Source organism: Nomascus leucogenys, unplaced genomic scaffold, assembly GCF_006542625.1.
Source record: "Nomascus leucogenys isolate Asia unplaced genomic scaffold, Asia_NLE_v1 Super-Scaffold_3019, whole genome shotgun sequence".
Lineage (NCBI taxonomy): Eukaryota > Metazoa > Chordata > Mammalia > Primates > Hylobatidae > Nomascus > Nomascus leucogenys.
Window position 1 is genome coordinate 373,534 of NW_022095789.1, and position 19,717 is coordinate 393,250.

At 41.8% G+C, this 19,717-nt stretch overlaps 2 protein-coding genes across 10 annotated transcripts in view; one reads left to right on the forward strand and one right to left on the reverse strand.

Annotated features, from left to right (window-relative positions):
- Nucleotides 1–19,717, reverse strand: part of NSD1 (nuclear receptor binding SET domain protein 1) — a 172,478-nt gene that overhangs the window by 17,217 nt on the left and 135,544 nt on the right. For all 9 annotated transcript variants that reach the window (XM_030808483.1, XM_030808479.1, XM_030808484.1 and 6 more), the window contains 5 exons: nucleotides 15,517–15,673; nucleotides 13,637–13,842; nucleotides 9,565–9,677; nucleotides 2,493–2,762; nucleotides 749–865 (listed from right to left, as the gene is read on the reverse strand). In XM_030808483.1, the coding sequence (XP_030664343.1) occupies nucleotides 749–865; nucleotides 2,493–2,762; nucleotides 9,565–9,677; nucleotides 13,637–13,842; nucleotides 15,517–15,673 (863 nt within the window). The remainder of the gene's footprint in view (nucleotides 1–748; nucleotides 866–2,492; nucleotides 2,763–9,564; nucleotides 9,678–13,636; nucleotides 13,843–15,516; nucleotides 15,674–19,717) is intronic.
- On the forward strand, nucleotides 16,820–18,081 carry LOC100583914 (protein arginine N-methyltransferase 1-like). The gene is given in 4 exon segments (XM_012504856.2): nucleotides 16,820–17,092; nucleotides 17,095–17,255; nucleotides 17,257–17,299; nucleotides 17,302–18,081. Coding segments are annotated over 4 exon segments (1,005 nt in total). The 5' UTR covers nucleotides 16,820–16,866; the 3' UTR covers nucleotides 17,877–18,081.

Sequence of the window (19,717 nt, forward strand, 5' to 3'; positions counted from 1 at the left end):
AATCCTAGTGCACAATTTGAGAAATGTTTACAAAGGTAAATACCAAGAAAGGGTTTTATTATAAAAACTAAGGCCAAGCGCGGTGGCTCATGCCTGTAATCCCAGCACTTTGGGAGGCCGAGGCAGGCAGATCCCCTGAGGTCAGGAGTTTGAGACCAGCCTGGCCAACATGGTGAAACTCTGTCTCTACTAAAAATACAAATATTAGCCGAGCGTGGTGGCGGGTGCCTGTAGTCCCAGCTACTTGGGAGGCTGAGGCACAAGAATCGCTTGAACCCAGGAGGCAGAGGTTGCAGCAAGCCGAGATCGCACCACTGTACTCCAGCCTGGGTGACAGAATGAGACTCTGTCTCAAAAGAATTAAAAAAAAAATTTACATGATCTTATCAGTGAAATAATTAAATATTTAACAAACAATTTTCTCAATCTGTAAAATAAAATAAAAAAGAATTATGTACTTTTCTGAGTTCAAAGTTGTAATCCTGTAGAAAAAATACTCAAAGATATAAGCTCCAATTTTCATTGAATTGTTCAAAAACAATGCTAAAAGCAGCTGTATTGCCTGTGGCCATGAATACCCAGAAAATGAGCACTCTTACCTACTCCAGAACCCCAATCCAGCAATCCCAATGGGTATGGGAAAAGACCCTATCTTGGGAACTGCGTTACATGCCTACAAATACTATGGCTGGAACAACACAAATTTTACAATCTTGTAACAGTGAAAACAGCACTTCCCATTACTTACTTTGTCTAGGGTGAGCATATAGAAATTAGTGATATCATGTTCTTGAGCATAGCGAATTCGAGCTCTGCATTCTTCTTCATCTATAAGCTCACCCACATACTCATTCACAAATTCACCCTAGAACAAGAAATACCTCCTGACTTAATGGCAAAAAGGACACCGGTATCCAAATGTATACATTTTTTAAAAAAATTAATGAAACATCAGATTCTACAAAGCAGATTACATGAGTGTAATTTTAGGCACATATAATTACTTTACGATCCCCAACTATTTGATAATGAGAAACACCTCCTTACTCCCACCACTGTCACCAGCAGAAAGATTAGGATACACTGATACTAAAGATCCTCCAGAATGGAAGATTAGTAAGTAAACTAGAGCATCCTTATAAAGAGAGATGGATGGCCAATCTCTACCTGCCCCAGAGCCCAGGAATTGGCTTCCCTAAATAAACTATGTTCATCTTCCTTGGCGCTTGCTCTGCTCCATATTTCAAAGTACCATCCTCCCGATTCATTATGCTACAGTCACTCTGGCTTTTCACACGTGTTCACTCCTAACCTGCAGGGCTTTAATGGTCACCTTGCCTGGGTCAACAGCTACTTATATTTTCAAGTCTCAATTTAAAATAGCCTCACAAGTCAAGAGTGATGGCTCATGCCTGTAAACCCAACACTTTGGGAAGATCATTTAAGCCCAGGAGTTTGAGTCCAGCCTGGGCAACATGGTGAGACCTCACCTCCACAAAAAATACAAAAATTAGCCAGGCGTGGTGATGTGAGCCTGTAGTCCCCGCTACTCAGGAGGCTGAGATGGGAGGATCACTTGAGCCTGGAAGTTGGAGGTTGCAGTGAGTGGAGATGGCACCAGTGCGCTCCAGTTTGGGCGACAGAGTGAGACCCTCTCTCAAAAAATAAATAAAATATAATATAATATCATTAGAGACAAACTAGTTTCAGTTCCTTTGTCACACATCTCTAGAGCCCTTTATACTTCCATACTGGGAGATGATTTGTTCAATATTTCTCTCCCTCTGGAATGTAAATTTTATGGAAGTATAGGCCATTTCTCTCGTCTTGGTTAGTGCATCCCCAGCACAATACCTGGCACATACAGTAAATATAAAAATAACTACTTGGCAAATGACTAAACGCCAACCCATATACACTACCTTTCCTGGAAACCAATAAAATTCTTCAGAAAATGTAAGCAGAATAAGGCTTATTTTATAAAAAAAATAAAGACTATACAATATTATTTATTTGTTAGAAAGTTAGAGATTCTGCCAAGTTTTAAGTTGAAGACATGACTGCATTTTCATCCAATAAGGCTTAACCTTCTTATCCTTCATGTTTCATGAAGCCAGACCTGTTTTTTCCTCACTAAAACTATTTTATTAGTAGGTGGATCAATATCTCTGTATCATGTGCTCACTGTCATCTCTCTTAATTACTGGTTGTAGGATATTCACAAAAAAGCAAACAAAGGCATAGCATCTCTATGAATGTCCGATTTTTTCCAACCTCCTACACAGTGACCATGATCAATACAAAGGACTTGGGAGATCAAAACCATCCATTCTTAAGCCTCTAAACGGTAGAAGGATATGGCAAGACACAACAATAAGGTTAATTATTAACTGTGTTATTTTCCTCTATGATGAATTTTCTAACGTCAAGAATCAATGATTTCAAGCAACTGCAAAGAGGAGAAAGTATATGGTAATTTAGCTTTTTCTAACCTTTTTAATATCTGTTTTTGTCCGTAGACCCCAACCCCGCTGTAATGTGCGGAAAATTTCAACCTCTGGATATTGGCGCTTAGAAAAGCACTGGTTTTGACAGCGCCCTCCAGCAGGACACACTGTGGGGTGGCACTCATAAAGCAGCATGCGGTTGATGCATTCAGAGTCTATTCCACAGGGGTTCTCATCAGTAGCTTTACAGTTGCAACGGGGTATTTCAGATAAGTCTGCAGTGAAGATCTGTACCCTGCCAATAGGACGGTTTACCTGGAAAAGTAACACAAAGTATACTGCATAAAACAAGTCAGCATAAGACAATTCAGGCCCTGAAAAAGACAAACTTTTTTTCCTTGAAGTTGCAGCCACGTTTCCCATGATTTTGAACTATCAACACTTAGACAGTTTGATATAAAAACAGAGCCTCACTTGACATACAAAATATGAACTCCACAAGAATTGCTTGAACCCAGGAGGCGGAGGTTGCAGTGAGACAAGATTGCACCACTGTACTCCAGCCTGGCCGACATGTTGAGTTTCCATCTCAAAAAAATAAAATATGAGCCGGGCACGGTGGCTCACGCCTGTAATCCCAGCACTTTGGGAGGCCGAGGTGGGCGGATCACGAGGTCAAAAGATTGAGACCATCCTGGCTAACACGGTGAAACCGCATCTCTACTAAAAATACAAAAAATTAGACAGGCGTGGTGGCAGGCATCTGTAGTCCCAGCTACTTGGGAGGCTGAGGCAGGAGAATGGCGTAAGTAAACCCAGGAGGCGGAGCTTGCAGTGAGCCTAGTCACGCCACTGCACTACAGCCTGGGCAACAGAGTGAGACTCAGTCTCTCAGTCTCAAAAAATAAAATAAAATAAAATACGAACTTTAAAAATTTTTTTGAAATTCATTTTAAAAAATAATTTCGGCTGGGCGTGGTGGCTCACACCTGTAATCCCAGCACTTTGGGAGGCTGAGGCAGGTGAATCACGAGGTCAGGAAATCAAGACCATCCTGGCTAACACGGTGAAACCCCGTCTCTACTAAAAACACAAGAAAATTAGCCAGGCATGGTGGCGGGTGCCTGTAGTCCCAGCTACTCAGGAGGCTGAGGCAGGAGAATGGTGTGAAACTGGGAGGCGGTGGAGCTTGCAGTGAGCAGAGATCGCGTGACTGCACTCCAGCCTGGGCGACAGGGCGAGACTCTGTCTCAAAAAAAAAAAAAAAAAAAAAAAAAAAAAAAAAAAAAAAAAAATTTCAAAGTTGATAGGCCAAGTGAACTATAAACTAGGTTTCTGCTATTGCCACATGTTGGTGTCACATTTGCTGCTACAAAAAAAATAGGCATTATTCTTCCTTCCTTTTTTTGAGAGGGAGTCTAGCTCTGTCACCCAGGCTGCAGTGCAGTGGCGGGATCTTGGCTGACTGCAACCTCTGCCTCCCGGGTTCTAGCCATTCTACTGCCTCAGCCTCCCAAGTAGCTGGGACTACAGGCACACACCACCAAGCTCGGCTAATTTTTGTATTTTCAGGAAAGATGGAGTTTCACTATGTTGGCCAGGCTGGTCTCGATCTCCTGACCTTGTGATCTCCTGACCTCAGGTGATCTGCCCGCCTTGGTCCCTGAAAGTGCTGGGATTATAGGTGTGAGCCACCACCCCTGGCAAAAGCACTGTTCTTAAGTGGCAAATAAATGGCATGAAATCATCTGTGCGTAATTTGGGTTCCTCTATGCCTCTTGCATCAGCCTCACAAGTAGCTGGGACTACAGGCAGGTATCACCACACCCAGCTCACAATTTAAAATCTTTTAAAAGGACTATAGCAAGGTCACTCATGAGAAGCACTGCTAGTGCTCAAAACTACAGTGAAAGTTTGGTGAGATAAAACATGAAGGTCAAACAGTTATTGTGATACCAAAGCCACTAATGTAGAGGTTTTAACAAATACTAGCAACAATAAGGAAAGACGATAGATGTTCCAATACAATAATGGATTTGTGCATGAGAATGTATCTCCCCTCATTTCATATTATTTCAGTGGGAACGGTCAAATTTAGTCTTCTAAGACACAAACCGCACAAAAAAATTTGACTGTTCAGGAACTGTGTGATTTTGAATAAATTACTTGCAAGACTATTTTAAGAATAAGAAATATATGTATATAGTACAGCACCTAGCTGCCTCTTAAACATGGTAGACATATTAAATTCTTTCTTCCTTTCTTATATAATGTCCTTACGATTGTTTCTCTCATATCAAATATTCTAGATTACTCATTCCAGTCCACCTAAAATCACTTACTTAAAAGTTATTTCTATCCTCTAAATTTTCAAATGCTTTCATTTCTTGCATTTTATTATTTGCCTACTCCCTTTTAATATTATAAAACCTACAATCTGGATATATGCTGTTATCAAACCATTTTTCTATCAAAATTTAACAGCAGGAGGTCAGATGCAGTGGCTCACATCTGTAATCCCAGGACTTTCGGAGGCTGAGACTGGAGGATTGTTTGAGCCCAGAAGTTCAAGACCAGACCGCGCAACACAATGAAACCCTGTGTCTACAAAAAAATTATAAAGCTTAGCCGGGCATGGTGGTAAGTGCTTGAGGTCCCAGCTACTCAGGAAGCTGCAGTGGGAGGATCGTATAGGCCTGCAAGACACTCCAGCAAGATGCTGTCCGTGGGGAAAAAGGATGTAGGTCTCACTGCCAGATCTGTTCCCAGATTCATTAAAACACTGGTAAGGTTTGGAAACTTCTTGTTAATGGAGAAATATCCTCAACACATGCAACTGGAAGCCATAAGGCATAAGGCTTAATGTCTAAGGCAAATTCTTAGGGGATAGACAACAACAGCTAATCTCAGTCACCCAAGACTACAAGTACTTAATAGGGCATTTGAACATTCACTGCTGATTCAAAGTATTTTTACTTGAACCCTTCCCAAATACACATAAAGGTTCATGCTACTTCTTTTTTCTCTACAAATATAAGTTTGTTTTTGTTTTGAGACAGGGTCTTACTCTGTCCCCCAGACTGGAGTGCAGTAGTGCAATCACAGCTCACTGCAGTGTTGACTTTCCAGGCTCAGGTGATTCAGGTAGCTGGGACAACAGGCACCCCCAATTTTTTTTTTTTTTTTTGTATTTTTTTGTAGAGACTGGGTTTTGCTATGTTGCCCAGGCTGGAAAATATATGTTTTAATAATTGTTTCTTATCAAATGATCTAACTTGTTATTAATCCAAAAATAAGTTTTGCACTTATCACATCATAAACCAAAAGCAAACCAAAACAAATCCCACATGGTTAAGAACAAAGACATGGATATGTAATTCTAAGTAAATCTCACTATAGATCAGGAGTTAAATAACTTTTTCTGTAAAGGGTCAGAAAGTAAATACTTTAGGCTTTGCAGGCCATAGATCTCCACATGTAGCTCGACTCTGCCATTGTAATATAAAAGCAGCCATATGTAATATGTAAATGAAGAAGCATGCCTGTATTCCAATAAAATTTTCTGGATACTGATTGAAAGTTGAATTTCATGTAATCTTTATGTGTCACAAAATCTCTGTTTTGCGAACCACTAAAAAATGTAAAAACAACCTGTGGTTCAAGAATATTACAAGAATAGGCAGTAGACCAGATTTGCCCATGAACCATAGTTTGCCAATGCCTGCTCTAGATCCTTTTCCTGGAAATGTTTATTTAAAAAAAAAAAAAAAAAAGTGGAGGAAAGAAGTTGGCCTCTAAATTCTTGATGAGATCACTCACAGGAAACTGCTATCTCAATAGCTCAATATGGTTGATATGTTAACTCTAAAATGCCTACCTTGCTGTCATCTGACCCTTAGGACTATGTGAATAGAATTATTTTCCATTTCTGAGGCCTAACGACTATGTTCCAAGAATATATTTTCACATACATTGTGAGACTCATTTAGATCAAATTATAGGTTTTGAAATTCTTAATTTCAGAAGTTGTAATTATTTGTAAGGATTAACAGTTTATCACCTTTTTCGTTCTTTGTTCTTTTTTTAATCTAATCTTGGTATGGATATTTTATGACATTTAAAGTAACAATTTAAAGGCCAAGAGTGGCAGCTCGTGCCTATAATCCCAGTAATTTGGGAGGCCAACGTGGGAAGACAACCTGAGGCCAGGAGATCGGCCTAGGCAACATAGTGAAATCGTCATCTCTAATAAAGGGGGGAAAAAAAAAAACTGGGCCAGGCACAGTGGCTCACCATGGGAGGCTCAACTTTGGGAGACCGAGGCGGGCGGATCACCTGAGGTCAGGAGTTCAAGACCAGCCTGGCTAACATGGTGAAACCCCATCTCTACTAAAAACACAAAAATTAGCCAGATGTGGTGGCACATGCCTGTAGTCCCAGCTACTCGGGAGGCTGAGGCAGGAGAGTGGGCTGAATCCAGGAGATGGAGGTTGCAGTGAGCTGAGATCATGCCACTGCACCCCAGCCTGGGCAACAGAGTGAGACTCTGTCTCAGGAAAAAAAAAAAAAAAAAAGGCTTCAGAAGCAGTGTTTATGACTTTTATCCCTTTTTAGAGGTCTTCCAAAGTTCGAAAATAAAATATACGTATTTAAAAGAATAAAATTCAGGCCAAGTGTGGCAGCTCACGCCTGTAATTTCAGCTCTTTGGGAGGTTCAGGTGGGTGGATTGCTTTGAGCTGAGGAGTTCAGGACCAGCCTGGGCAACATGGTGAAATCCCAACTCTACAAAAAATAACCAAAATTAGTCAGGCGTTGGTGGCTCATGTCTGTAATCCCAGCTACTTAGGAGACTGAGGCAGGAGGCAGGAGAATCACTTGCACCCAGGAAGCGGAGGTTGCAGTGAGCCAAAATTGCGCCAATGCACTCTAGCCTGGGTCACAGAGGGAGACCTTGTCTCAAAGAAACAAACCAAGAACAAAACTGATTCTGTCTTGTAAATACCATGTAAGTCCATCAGACTAAATCTAAGACATGGTATGGAATTTTAGTGTTCTTACTTTTCCTATATCTTGTAACAACTTACTACTTCATCATTACACATTATTACTAACTCATCACTAATTCACAACTATGCTAAAGAAGATGGAAATAATAAGAAAAGGGAGGCCAAGTGCAGTGGCTCACGCCTGTAATCCCAGCACTTTGGGAGGCTGAGGCAGGCGGATCACGAGGTCAGGAGATCGAGACCATCCTGGCTAACACGGTGAAACCCCATCTCTACTAAAAATACAAAAAATTAGCCAGGTGTGGTGGCGGGTGCCTGTTGTCCCAGCTACTCGGGAGGCTGAGGCAGGAGAATCGCTTGAACCCGGGAGGCGGAGCTTGCAGTGAGCTGAGATCGCGCCACTGCACTCCAGCCTGGGCGACAGAGCAAGACTCTGACTCAAAAAAAAAAAGACAAGGGAAGCATAATGGAATCACATATAAGCACAATGAAATACTGAAATAAACTGTCACACTTTAGATTTCTTACGGCATTACCCAAAGTACTGAATTGTCGTTTAAATAAAGTATAAAAGACTGTCTACTACACCTGAGGAAAGGAGTTTAAAAATAAAAAAGCAAGTATAAAACACTGGAGATACAATCTTGAAGGTCTGATTTCAGTAGGGTTATCAGATTTAGCAAATAAAAATCCAATTCATCTAGTTCAATCTGAATTTCTGACAAACAACAAAAGTTTTTCAGTTTAACTATGCTCGATCCAATATTTGAGACAAACTTAAACATACTAGATTGTCAAGATGGTGGTCAAATTAGTCTCCAAGTAACATCTCAGATTATCAATCTTTGGAAACACACAGCCGGGTGTGGTGGCTCATGCCTGTAATCCCAGCACTTTGGGAGGCTGAGGCGGGTGAATCACCTGAGGTCAAGAGTTCGAGACCAGCCTGGCCAACATGGCGAAACCCCATCTCTACTAAAAATACAAAAATTAGCCGCATATAGTGGTGTGCGCCTGTAATCCCAGCTACTCGGGAGGCTGAGGCAGGAGAATTGCTTGAATCTGTGAGATGGATGTTGCAATGAGCCAAGATTGCGCCACTGCACTCCAGCCTAGGAGACAGAGGGAGACTCCAGCTCAAAAACAAACAAAAAAAACAACACACACACACACACACACACACACACACACAAAGGATAAGTGAACAAATAATGCATTTCTAAGAACAAAAAAGAAATAGGGTATTCTCATCCAGGAACAATGCCATCAAAATGTTTTACAAGAACAACCTGGGTAACCTCTTTTCTCAACAGGCCTAACAATATTCTTTCATGTTTTATGATATTTGAGCATCACAACTAACTTATCGGATAAAAAGAGGTTTGTAAAAAGGATTTAGTAAATATTAGGTCAGTGCAGAAGTAACTGAGGTTTGCCATTAAAAGTAATGACAAAACTGCAATTATTTTAGCAACAACATAACACTAAAATTTCTAATAAATTTGTTCTCCACTGTCTCTTTATTTTTATGTCTGCCAATTATTCATATAAATGACATAAAAATGTTTAAAATACAAAGGCTCCACTGGACCCACATGATAATGGTGATGACTATTTTACTAGGTAGGTTAAAGGTTAGGTGCACCTAAAATTAATTCTCCTGACATTGGGAATCCTGGCAATGTGCTAGGAATGGTGCTCTGTACTTGTTTCTTTTCTTTTCTTTTTTTTTTTTTTTTTGAGACGGAGTCTTACTCTGTCACCCAGGCTTGAGTGTAGCGGCACAATCTCGGCTCACTGCAACCTCTGCCTCCTGGGTTCAAGCAATTCTCCAGCCTCAGCCTCCCAAGTAGCTGGAATTACAGGCACCTGCTTGGCCAGGCTGGACTCAAAACTCCTGACTTCAGGTGATCCACCCGCCTCAGCCTCCCAAAGTGCTGGGATTACAAGCGTGAGCCACCGTGCCCAGCTATTTCTTATCTTCTTTTAAGCTCATACCTCTACCTAAAATGAACTATGCTTGTGCTTCCGTTCTTGTCATGAACAGAGTGGGAAGAGCCAGCTATTCCATTCCTCTTCTAGAGAAGGTCCCCCAAGATTTTCTCCTCACCTTTATATGTTTATAAGGTGGTGGCTTCTTGTCATTCTTTCGGTCTTCCTGCAGCTGTCTTAGCTCTTTTTGGGCCTTTAATTCCTCAAACCTTGCTGCAGCTTCCTGAAGAGCTATGAAAACAGACAGCACAAGTCACTTCAAAATCTCTGGGTGGAATTACTTATGTATTCATTTATTTTTTACTTTTTCCCCTTTAAGTTGGATAAACTCCATGTTTTACAAAAAATTGATCAATGCTATATGAAAAAGAAAACACATAACAGCTATTTTCAAACAGGTAATGTAGTCCAAAGGGTATTCAGACATAGTATTAAGACAAAACATAATTCAGAACTAAATGGCACAATACAGACTATCACCCTTTAGATCACGGGCGTCCAACCATTTGAATACGAGAACTTTTTTGCTTATCTGTGGTGGCGGATATCATAAAAATTATGCATGGACTTTTTTTTTTTTTTTAGTTCATCAGTTATTGTTACCGTTAGTGTATTTTGTTTGGCCCAAGACAATTCTTCTTCCGATGTGGCCCAGGGAAGCCAAAAGATTACACAACTGTGCTTTACATGAGAAAACAATAAACAACTAAATGACTTTAAAAAGCCCACAGATACCATCTCCTAACAACTACACTTCATCTGCTTGGCAAACTCACTGCCTTTAAGCCTTTCTTTCCTCAGTCCTAAACCTCCCACTTTCGGAAGCATGCTACATCTTAGGTGCCCCAGATATTGTGCTCACTCTCCTCTGGCAGAAATTCAAAATTGAAGCTTTGTTCTCCTTCTTGCCTCTTATCCTAAGACTTGTTGTGTAAATATAAACTATTAGCTCTAATGATACACAGATCTTCATAGCTAATCTACACTCAAGTACTGTACTTTATTTATTTATTCATTTTGAGACAGGGTCTCACTCTAACACCCTGGTTGAAGTGCAATGGCACAATCACAGCTCACTGCAGCCTCGACCTCCTGGGCTGAAGTGATCCTCCCACCTCAGCCTCCCGAGTAGCTGGGACTACAGGCATGTACCACCATGCCAGGCTAATTTTTTTGTAGAGACAAGGTTTTGCCATGTTGCCCAGTCTGGCCTCAAACTCCTAGGTCAAGGTATCTGTTTCCCTCAGCCTTCCAAAGTGTTAGGATTACATGCATGAGTCACTGTGCCCGGCCCCTGTACTTTCTCATGTTTAAAAGATTGCAGTATCTGAAAAGTCCAACAAAATCTTAAGATTCTCATTCTGCATTTAAAACTGTAATTCATTATTCTTCACCCATGTTAAACACTCTGAGAATCCTATTCTTCCCACTTTCTCTGTGCCTTTCCCCAAGTCTGTCAATCCTTTAAAGAAATTCTCCCCTCTGACCTATCCTTTTTTCTTCATTTCCTTGTAGCCATCTACCAGAGTTTGTATGTGTTTCATGGAGTCATCTAAATTGTCCTAAAATGTGTTCTTCTAAGGAAGTAGACTAGGACATTATTCAGCAGGTCCTAGTCTACTTCCTTAACATCTATCCAATATAAATCATATTCTCCATCCCCATGAACAATTCACCATTAGTCTCTTTCTTTTCTTTCTTTCTTTTCTTCTTTCTTTCTTGTCTCTCTCTCTTTTGGTGGTGGGGGGGTGGGGTAGGGCGGGGTGGGTGGACACACAGTCTCGTTTGCTCTGTCACCCAGGATGGAGTGCAGTGGCATTAGCCTCCGCCTCCCGGGTTCCAGCGATTTTCCTCCCTCAGCCTCCCAAGTAGCTGGGATTACAGGCGCGCATCACCATGCCCAGCTGATTTTTTTTTATTTTTAGTAGAGACAGGGTTTCAATGTGTTGGCTAGGCTGGTCTCGAACTCCTGACCCCATAGTGCTGGGATTACAGGTGTGAGCCACCGTGTCCAGCAGAGTCTCGTCATTTCTGCCCCAAACTACTTAAAACAGCCATCTCACTGATTTTCCCACTTGCAGCCTCTCACCTTTTAATGGTCCCAACAATGTCCCAGACTGAAGTTTCTAAAACTCTGCTCTAACTAGGGATGTAGTTAGATCTTCATCCTTTCAGGAAAATAGCCCAACACTTCCCTAACCATGTGCTTAAACTGTACCAAATACTTGGAGGTTGCTAACTCAGGATTTTATTAATAGATTCAACATGTGCTTTCACATGTGATGCCTTCTTGGTAAAATGTATCGCATTTTAAGTCCTTTTCCTTCTTCAAAGTCAGTGTAGAGGTTAGATTCTGGCCCTACTATCAGAGTCAGAAACATTCCTCTATCACTTACTGGTACTGATATGTTAGGCGAGTACCTTAACATTAATGTGCCTCAGTTTCCTCATCTGCAAGATCAGGATGGTATCCACCTCACAGCGTTATCACAAGCACTTAAAGCAGAAAATTAACACTGAACAGGGTCTGGCAAACAAAAATGCTAACTATTATTACTATGATTCATTCCTCAGAGTCACTTAGTAATCATTCATGACTTCCAAACATTGCTCCCCAGCTTCCTCTTGCTCTGTTCCCACAGCATATACAACGCACACTTCTGCCACAATATTAACAATACCAAAATCCCGGCAGGCACTTCGACCGCTGGTATCTATTTCAGATTCCCCTGCAAAAATACAAGTTCCAAGAAGTCAGAGGCACCTAGAAACCCCCTGATTAAGGCAGAATCTCAGAGCTTAGGCAGGCTCAGACCTGAGGTATTCCTTATACTCCACCTTCTCCCCCAATCTCAGTGGTGGCCAGCTCTGTGCAGGCCAAAATACTGGTGACTTTATCCCTGACCACCTGAGATTACAAGACTCAAGACCCCAGCTCCTGAAGTATTAGTACTAATAGCACAGTACTATGTATTGTATTAGCACTAGAACTGATAGACAGCCCATATCTCTGTACAGAAACCACAAGACAAACAGGGTAAGTGAGGAGCTACTAAAATAACATGTGGTAAACAGAACCTTTGTTAAACTCGTTTCCTATCGACATTACTCCATTCCCTAACCAGGAAGTTTTACCTGCTTAGAGTCTTCTTCCATGTCACTTGCTTAGAATCCCTTTTCATCTCACCCTATAGACAAAATCTTACACAGATGCTCCTCATGTTAACAATTGGTTTACCTGGATGTAATCCCATCATAAGCTGAGGAACATAATGGAAGTGCATCATCATAAAGGTGTTAAGTTGGACCATTTTGAATTGGGAACCATTTGTACTTTAAGGACCAAATATATTAAATAGCAAGGGATATATTATCTTTCAAAGGACAGCTAGAGGAAGAAGGTAATTACCACTAAGGGGATACCAATTACGTACTCTGCAGGGACACTTTTTATAATCCCACTGAATCTAAGAGCAAACTTTCTCCATTATATGGTAAGAGAAAACCGGGTTCAAAGTTGATTCGGCCACCTGGTAAGCAGTAAAACTAGTTCTGCTTATAACAGGGTACCCTGCCTTCATTGCTAGGCCAGTTTACAAAACTTTATTTTGATTCAGAGCATTTATGCTTTGACCTTTACTAGTTTGCTCTATAATATCTGGTGAATTTTACTTCTTCCCAACAAGCTTAAGAAAAGAGGAGAGAAGAAAAGAGAAGAGGAGAGAAGAGAAGAGAGGAGAGGAGAGGAGAGGAGAGGAGAGGAGAGGAGAGGAGAGGAGAGGAGAAGAGAAGAAGACAAGACAAGACAAGACAAGACAAGACAAGACAAGACAAGACTCGACTCCTTGGAGCAAATGTAGCTCTGCTAGAGATCTGAGCCTCTGTCTAGCAAACTGAAGTGTTTCTTCTATGAAATAGTTTCAGAATTCCATTATTTGATGGAATGCTGAGAAAACAAGTGATAAGTCAAAAAAAAAGCTCAAGGAAATTCTAATTAAGTAAAGGTTAAGGCTCAAAAATAATGAGTTACATGGGTCAACTTCCTTGCAAAATACTGTATTTGCAGCCAGATAATGCCCTGAGAGGACAAAGGCAGTTTCAAAATGGAGCATGTGTGAATTCTAAAACAGAGCAGACACTCAGGCAACAGAGGTCTGCGTTTGCCTGAGAAACAAAAGGGATAAAGTTACCTTTTTTATATGTCCCATCCACTCCTTTGCCCATCTTATCCTTGCTGCTCACGTCACCCTCCATGTAAGGGAAGACTCGGGCCTGGTGAGTCCACAAATAGTCATTAGATCCAAAAAAGAGGACTGGGAACTCTCCCACATCATGTCTCATCTTATCAATGTTGGAAGGAACAGCTCGAGGATGGCAGATCTCAGCTGGCCACCACCTGGGAAAGGTGAAAAGGAGAAGGGAAACCTCTAGAAGGCTGCAAGACATTAGGAAAATAACCTACTCATATAAAGGTAAGGATTAGCAATATCTATCTGTCCACATTAAAGTCCATCTTACGGCATTCTTACAACCTAACTAGAACACAAACAAGTAGTATGTGCTAGAAGCTGGAAAACACCTGCCCACATTCCCACACAGGCACACACTCCCTTAGACTCAATTATTCTACTTCAAGGATTCTACTTAAAGGAAATAATGACATAGGAAGAGAGACTTATGACAATAACATTCACTGAAGCATTATAAGAAGGAAAAACTGGAAAAAGTATAAATGCTCAACATCAAGAAAATAATAGTATTACCCATGGTACACTATACAAAATAAAATACAATTTGGCCTTTAAAAAGGAAACCTTCAATAATTAGTAGGAATATGGAAGAACAGCACCAAGAAATCAAAACACAAACACATACAAACAAAATCAAAGAATGTAAATTACTATACAGCCACTTTAGGGAGACAATTTGGCATTACCTATTAAAGCTGGAAACCTCTATCTACCTACTTTACTCCAGAGAATGCCCTAGAGAAGGCCCTAAGTATATAAACCAAATATATACTTGTATATACCTTGAATATAAGTATATACTTATATTCAAGGTCCCAAGTATATAAACCAAGAAAAACTGACCAAATGTTCACAGTCCAAACAGGAAAATGGATAAGTGAACTAGACATTATGTGACTATATAAAGGAACAGTGAACTATGAATGAACCACTATACAATACTATGATGAATCTCAGGGGCATAAAAGTGAACAAAAAAAGTTGCAGGAAAATATATCAACAATAATTCTTTTATATAAAGGTCTAAAACATACCAAAGAAAACAAACTCTCACAGAAGGCCGAAGGAATGAAAATCCTAAAATTTAGTACAGTGGTTACCTCTGGGGGTAGGAGAGAATGGAATCAGGGCATGGAATAATCCTCAAAAGTACCAACAGTATTCTATTTCTTTAAGTGGGAGGTACATACACAGGTGTCACTTTTGTTATTCTTTAAAGTCATGCATGTTACATCCTTTGTGCTTTCCATATTCAATCAAAATATTTTCAAAAAGAAAAAGTGGCTGGGCGCAGTGGCATGTAGTCCCAGCTACTCAGGAGGCTGAGGCAGCAGGATCCCTTAAGCCCAGGAGTTTGAAGTTGCAGTGAGCAATGATCACACCACTGCACTCCAGACTGGGTGACAGAGGATACCCTGTCTCAAAACAACCCAAGACACATAACAGAGTATAATCTGTAAAAACAGTTATTTTGGATGGTGGGGGGCATAACTGCGTATTGGTACGTCTAGGGGTACATATGCCGAAATGTTAACAATGCGCCTGCCTTGTGAGATTATTAGTGTCTTTTCATTTAAAAAAAAAAAAGCTTTTCACAAAATACATAAAAGAAAAAAAAATTTCGACAGAGAACATGTATTATTCCTATAATTGTAAATCATGAAGTTAGGTTTCTCTTCCTATAACGAAAAAATCAAGAAAAGGGGAGGAGTACCATGAGTAATTAAGTAGATCATTAGAAAATACGTTAAGCATTGTATCTGAGAGGTCTCAAGAAACAGAGGATGGTAAAAGAGATGAGGGCTATTCTCCAGGCTTACCTGTATCGTCCAACTTTTACCCAGACAATCTCCCTGTAGTGTGGCTTTTTGCCTGCCTTACAGTCATTGCAATACCAGTTTCCTTCAGGGATATCAATGTTCAGGCATTCACGATGAAAAGCAGCAGGGCAAGAATCACAGCACAGAAGGCTGCCTCCTGTGGGAATAAAAAAAATGTGGCATTCAGACCACAAGACTGCATTTAAGAACCCAGCTAAAATAGCTTTTGCTCAGCTCTTAACCAGTTTAGGGCTTATTAACTTAACTAGTTATCTAGAAAGCCTATGCTGAAGAAGTATTCTCACTCCAACATTCCCGAACATGGCTACCCTCAAAGCTTGTTAGATTCACAGCTAATAAACATGAGATCCTATTGGCAAAATTAAGTTAAAGAAATGAAGTCACAAGGAAACCTACAAAGTCATGTATGTGTACATCCATACACACATATATATATTTTCTTTCTCTTCACTAAAAGATATACTAAATAAAAACATTATCAATGACACACAATGACCAGAGTATAAACAGCATAAGCTTTATTTAACTCTCGTCAGGTTCAGGTTGCAATTCTAGCTCTAGGACCACAGGCCCTTGGGAAATTCACTTTCCTTGCTGCGCTATAATTTCCTCAGCGGTAAGGAGTGTTCTCTAATAAATAATAACCACATCTGTTTGAAGATTCACCTAGCTAATAAATTACCTAGTAGCGTCTGACACGTAAGTAGTATCTCCATATGGTTAGTTCCTTCCCTCCTTTTAAAACTACTAACTTTTTGGCTGGGCGCAGTGCCTCAGGCCTGTAATCCCAGCACTTTGGGAGGCTGCAGCAGGTGGATCACCTGAGGTCAGGAGTTAGAGAATAGCCCGGCCAACAGGGCGAAACCCCGTATCTACTCAAAAATTAGCCAGGTGTGGTGGCACATGCCTGTATTCCCAGCTACTCGAGAGGCTGAGACAGGAGAATTGCTTGAACCTGGCGGGGAGGCAGAAGTTGCAGTGAGCCAAGACAGCACCACTGCATTCCAGCCAGGGTGACAGAGCAAGGCTCTTGTCACAAATAAATAATATAAATGCTTTCAAAACACAGTAGTTTCAGCAGACAGACAGGCATTTTATTTTGTTGCCAAAAAGAAATGTGCCACGCTGTTGCCAGAAATGAGCATGCTTCAAACATGCTAGACTCAAACATGTAACTCCAAGTTTTACCCTGAAGTAGGGCGTAAAGCCTTAGCAAAGAATATATCCGAGTTAATCTTGTTCTCACTGTGCTTCTTTCACCTGTTAAAATCCCACTATAGAAAAAGGCGGGGGTCTTGGTGGCCGTAAGGGGAGTAGGTGCGGGTGAAGATGGCGGCCGCCGAGGTCGTGAACTGCATCATGGAGGTGTCCTGTGGCCAGGCAGAAAGCAGCGAGAAGCCGAACGTCAAGGGCATGATGTCCAAAGATTACTACTTTGACTCCTACGCCCACTTCGGCAACTCCATGTTTCACAACCGGCACCTCTTTAAAGACAAGGTGGTGCTGGATGTGGGCTCGGACACAAGCATCCTCTGCATGTTCGCCGCCAAGGCCGGGCCCGCAAGGTCATCGGCATCGAGTGTTCCAGTAGCTCTGATTATGCGGTGAAGATTGTCAAAGCCAACAAGTTAGACCACTTGGTGACCATCATCAAGGGGAAGGTGGAGGAGGTAGAGCTCCCGGTGGAAAAGGTGGACATCATCAGCAAGCGGATGGGCTAACTGCCTCTTCTACGAGTCCATGCTCAACACCGTGCTCTATGCCCGGACAAGTGGCGGACGCCCAATAGCCTCATCTTCCCAGACCGGGCCACACTGTATGTGACAGCCACCGAGGACCGGCAGTACAAAGACTACAAGATCCACTGGTGGGAGAACGTTTATGGCTTCGATATATCTTGTATCAAAGATGTGGCCATCAAGGAGCCCCTAGTGGATGTGGTGGACCTCAAACAGCTGATCACCAACGCCTGCCTCATAAAGGAGGTAGACATTTACACCGTCAAGGTGGAAGACCTGACCTTCACCTCCCCCTTCTGCCTGCAAGTGAAGCAGAATGACTACGTGCACGCCCAGGTGGCCTACTTCAACATCGAGTTTACGCACTGCCACAAGAGGACGGGCTTCTCCACCATACCCGAGTCCCTGTACACGCACTGGAAGCAGACGGTGTTCTACATGGAGGACTACCTAACCTTGAAGACGGGCGAGGAGATCGTCGGCACCATCGGCATGCGGCCCAACACCAGGAACAACTGGGACCTGGACTTCACCATCAACCTAGATTTCAGAGGCCATCTATGCGACCTGTCCTGCTCCACGGACTACAGGATGCGCTGAGACCCGGCTCTCCCGCCCTGCAGGGGCCCAGGGGCTGAGCCTTCCTAGACGGTTGTGGGGCTCCCCCTTCCTCTCCCTCCCTCCCGCAGAAGGGGGTTTTAGGGGCCTGGGCTGGGGGGATGGGGAGGGCACATCATGACTGTGTTTTTCATAACTTATGTTTTTATATGGTTGCATTTATGCCAATAAATCTTCAGCTGGGAAACAAAAAAAAATTCTTACTATAAACATACTTCTGTTGGCACTTTATATATAATTTATTCCCATGCTGACTTTTGCTTTTTTTTTTTTTTAACAGTCCAGAGGTCTTTTATTTTTTTAACACCTATGATGCCGTGAATTCATAGGGAATAGGTTCCAGCAGCTCAAGCTCCTTCCCATTGGTTCTCACAAAGAATGCTTCTCTGAGTGGAGCAGGCTAGTGCTTCAGTTGAACCCAGGTAACTTTCTTTTTGGCTTCTTTTTCTGATCATTTTCCTTTACACATTTCAGGAAGCTATCTTGGCTCTTAGGAGTGCTTAATGTGCTCAATATGCACATGAAATCGAGACCACGGTGAAACCTCGTCTCTACTAAAAATTCAAAAAATTAGCCGGGCGTGGTGGCGGGCGCCTGTAGTCCCAGCTACTCGGAGAGGCTGAGGCAGGAGAATGGCGTGAACCCAAGAGGCGGAGCTTGCAGTGAGCCGAGATTGCGCCACTGCACTCCAGCCTGGGTGACAGAGCAAGACTCTGTCTCAAAAAAAAAAAAAAAAAAAAAAAAAAAAAAAAAAAAAAAAAAAAGAAATCTCTTGGCAAGAATCTTGCCCTTGTTTGTTTACAACAATGCCAACAGCATGCTGGGTAACACTGTAGACTCTTCCAGTTTTGCCACGGTAACACTTGTGGGGCATTCCTTTTTGAAGAGTACCCATTCCTTTGATGTCTACAATATCAACTTTCTTATAGATTCGCATATATTCGGCCAAAGGAACAACTCTATGTTTTCTAAAAGGCCTAGAGAACACGTATTGGGTGCCTCTCCTCTTTCCCTTCATGTTCGTCATTTTGGCGAATTACAGGAAGATGGCAGTTCCGGCCAAAGGGGCCTTTACTTAGTAATTCTCTTCAACAAGCTCTTAAAATAAGAGTGGGAGTTTTATTTGTTTTTGTTGGGGCCAGGGGTGTGTTTCAGATCAGACTCCTACTTCAACTGGAAAAGCTCACCTTTTGTCTGTATTGTATAGTGAAGCTCAGATTCAGAGTAAGATTACATTTGGAAATGCGTCTGCTGCTAAAAAACAAGTCTGAAGAAAAATTATACAGTCTGAAACTCTACTTAGCTATTTTGGTAATCAAATAATCTTAGAATGGTACACTAACAGTGACATAAATTCAACTAGCCCAGTGGTGGGATACTGTCTGCAACATTCCTATCTATCATTAGTCACTTGCTGAATTACAACTTGTTTAGTCTGCTTACATAGTCTTTTTTTTTTTTTTTTTTTTTTTTTTTTTTTTTTTGAGACGGAGTCTTGCTCTGTCACCCAGGCTGGAGTGCAGTGGCGCGATCTCGGCTCACTGCAAGCTCCGCCTCCAGGGTTCACGCCATTCTCCTGCCTCAGCCTCTCCGAGTAGCTGGGACTACAGGCGCCCGCCACCACGCCCGGCTAATTTTTTGTATTTTTGGTAGAGACGGGGTTTCACCGTGGTCTCGATCTCCTGACCTCATTATCCGCCCGCCTCGGCCTCCCAAAGTGCTGGGATTACAAGCGTGAGCCACCGCGCCTGGCCAGCTTACATAGTCTTAGGAGAAAAATCTTCCTTTCATTAAATTGGCATTCATGATGCACTAGAAATATT